At 47.7% G+C, this 2160-nt stretch overlaps 2 protein-coding genes across 2 annotated transcripts; one reads left to right on the top strand and one right to left on the bottom strand.

The window, feature by feature from the left end:
- Positions 1 to 222: 222 nt before the first annotated feature.
- Positions 223 to 486, top strand: PPTG_13594 (hypothetical protein; the record flags this gene model as incomplete). Its single annotated transcript, XM_008909372.1, has 1 exon — positions 223 to 486. The coding sequence occupies one exon, from the start codon at positions 223 to 225 to the stop codon at positions 484 to 486; it is 264 nt and encodes an 87-aa protein (XP_008907620.1).
- Positions 487 to 498: 12 nt separating this feature from the next.
- PPTG_13593 (hypothetical protein) lies at positions 499 to 2159 on the bottom strand. Its single transcript, XM_008909371.1, has 5 exons — positions 2075 to 2159; positions 1238 to 2001; positions 1049 to 1169; positions 757 to 983; positions 499 to 696 (listed from the first exon to the last, which is right to left on the bottom strand). Exons 1-5 carry the CDS (start codon positions 2120 to 2122, stop codon positions 609 to 611), a joined length of 1248 nt encoding a protein of 415 aa, XP_008907619.1. The 5' UTR covers positions 2123 to 2159; the 3' UTR covers positions 499 to 608.
- Position 2160: the final 1 nt, after the last annotated feature.

The following is a 2160-nucleotide window of genomic DNA, read 5'->3' as shown; positions in this document are numbered from 1 at the left end:
TACGGCCAAGTCACGGAGAATGCAGAGCAACAGGCGCTGGCAAAGTTGATCCTCAAGGTGTACGTGCGCGCTGTAAACACTTACTTCTTGCTGCGGAATGACGGTCCTGCTATCCATCCCGCTGGTTTCTCCAAGAACAAGGTCACGGGCGTCTTCTTTGACAACAAGTGCGACTACACAACGTGGTTTAGTCCCAACAAAGAGTGCATTCATGGCATCCAAATGATCCCGGTGTCTCCAATCCTGGAAGTTTCCCGACCGCCTCGTTTCGTCCGCGAGGAATGGGACGAAGTGCTGAGTAGATTGCCGATCGTGCACGACTGGAGGGCGAATCAGTCTGGCTGGACTTCCTTGTTGTTTGCCAACTACAGTGTCCTGGACCGTGAAAAGGCATTTGAGGTGCTAAGCACGTGTCCTATGGACGACGGACTCAGTCGTGCCTGGGCGCTGTATTACGCCGCGACTCGACCGCCTCCTTCTCGTTAACCGAAATCTCCTCTGCAGACAATCAGGGTCATTCCAAAACTCAAGTTTTCTGTGTTGGAATCACTGCTCTATTTGCCATCAAACGTTGAAGATTGCCACCTCTCAGAATTGCTGGCTCATCATTACGGAGGAGTCATCGCTCGTAGCAGCGATTTAGCTAGCTCCGTTACAGCAGGTGATACTCGCCTGTCACGCACCTTGATCAAACACCTACACGTACAAATTTGTTATCAGACCATGCTATTCTCATTAATAATGCCTGCATCATACCTGTCAATAAGCTGCTGGAGATCTTCCGATGACAACGTTCCAATGAACCCCGGAAATTTTCCAATAAGTACTCCAACCACTTTAAGTCCGTTCATTGCAACAGATTCGCTTCGTGTAACCTCAAGAAGAGATGCGATAGCCTCGAAGCAGATCCGAACAAGTTGGAGATCGTCGTTGCCTTCAAGTGAGAATAGGTCGCTAGTCTTGTACAAGAACGAAAAGATAATCTGCGTCAAAGTCGGAAAACAGGTAAGTGTTTTTAGACACATCATCAGCAAGGAAACTCATTTACCTGTAGACCACCAACGACAACATTTTCTTCTACGCAGCGTTCAGTAGCGAGCGCAATTCTTGAAATGAATCCCTGTGATTTCCAGCTTGCGAGGACACTGTTCTCCGATCGCGATATGGTGCTGCAAAATAAGCGCCATCGTTTGTTAGAACAGCTGAAAAAGCTAATCAAATAACAATCAAACCCAACCTGAGTAGGACATTGCAGCAGCAAATACGAACTTGCAGTGGTAATTGGTCGTATCGAGCTTCGCTCCACATACTATCGAGCAGTCTTTGCACTCGTGAGTCGATGCCATCAGTATCACGAGTTTTACTGTTTTCTCCGTTATCTCCATTCTGGATCCCGAATATCCACGCTATCAGCAGGTTCATAAGTGATGCAGCACTCGGCATTTTTTTCGTTTCTTGTCCGCTGTCGTTTGCTGCAAGTCTGGAGAGTATCAACGATATGCAATCTATGCAACCGCGTTGGAGGTCGGCAACGAGTGAATCATCGGCCGGAAGTGCCAGGATTTGCACCAGCACTGCAATTGCTTTTGAACTGATGTCACAATCTTTGTAGGCGTGTTCATCCTCCGAAAAAACTCTGTTGAGGTAGTACACCATCAACTTAGCTGTCACCAGTCCACAAGAATCTGGAACGCTGTCGTCTTCGACAATACATGAACAATCTTGTTCTCCGTGAGGGGTTGCTTCTCGCAAGAATGCAACTACGTGTGCAAGCACGAACGGCATCACAAGTGGGGGAGGAAACTTGGACAAAGACTCCGTTGCGAGCATCTTGACCTCCTTGAATTCCAGTGGATCCACCACGGAGCGGGCAAGAATGTGAAAGAGAACTTCACCCGTGGCACACGCCTTCACTTCAAATTTAGTGTTTAGGTCGCTGTCATCGACCTGTAGCTGATGGTCGATATACTCATTTAGGTGATCCAAATCCTCGCGCCCACACTACACAATAACGTGAGCATTACACAAGTCACCAAAGTGAATAAAGAAAGCAGCTGTAAAAAAGATTTCCTACCGACAGCGTCTTCATTTGGACGGATCGAAAGACCTCTCTAGGAATCATTCGTAGCACTAGCAGCGGTGCTAATCCAGAAAATAGCA

The sequence above is a fragment of the Phytophthora parasitica genome (assembly GCF_000247585.1).
Source record: "Phytophthora parasitica INRA-310 unplaced genomic scaffold supercont2.33, whole genome shotgun sequence".
In the NCBI taxonomy this organism is placed as follows: domain Eukaryota; phylum Oomycota; class Peronosporomycetes; order Peronosporales; family Peronosporaceae; genus Phytophthora; species Phytophthora nicotianae.
The sequence above is the reverse complement of the archived record's forward strand: the minus strand, read 5'-3'. Positions and strand labels throughout refer to the sequence as shown.

Coding starts and splice junctions, on each gene's coding strand:
- PPTG_13593 (XM_008909371.1), bottom strand. CDS start 2,122: ATGATTCCTAGAGAGGTCTTTCGATCCGTCCAAATGAAGACGCTGTCG. Junction 984..1,048: donor TTGTCGTTGGTGGTCTACAG/GTAAATGAGTTT, acceptor ACTTTGACGCAG/ATTATCTTTTCGTTCTTGTA. Junction 697..756: donor CTCCAGCAGCTTATTGACAG/GTATGATGCAGG, acceptor TTGTACGTGTAG/GTGTTTGATCAAGGTGCGTG.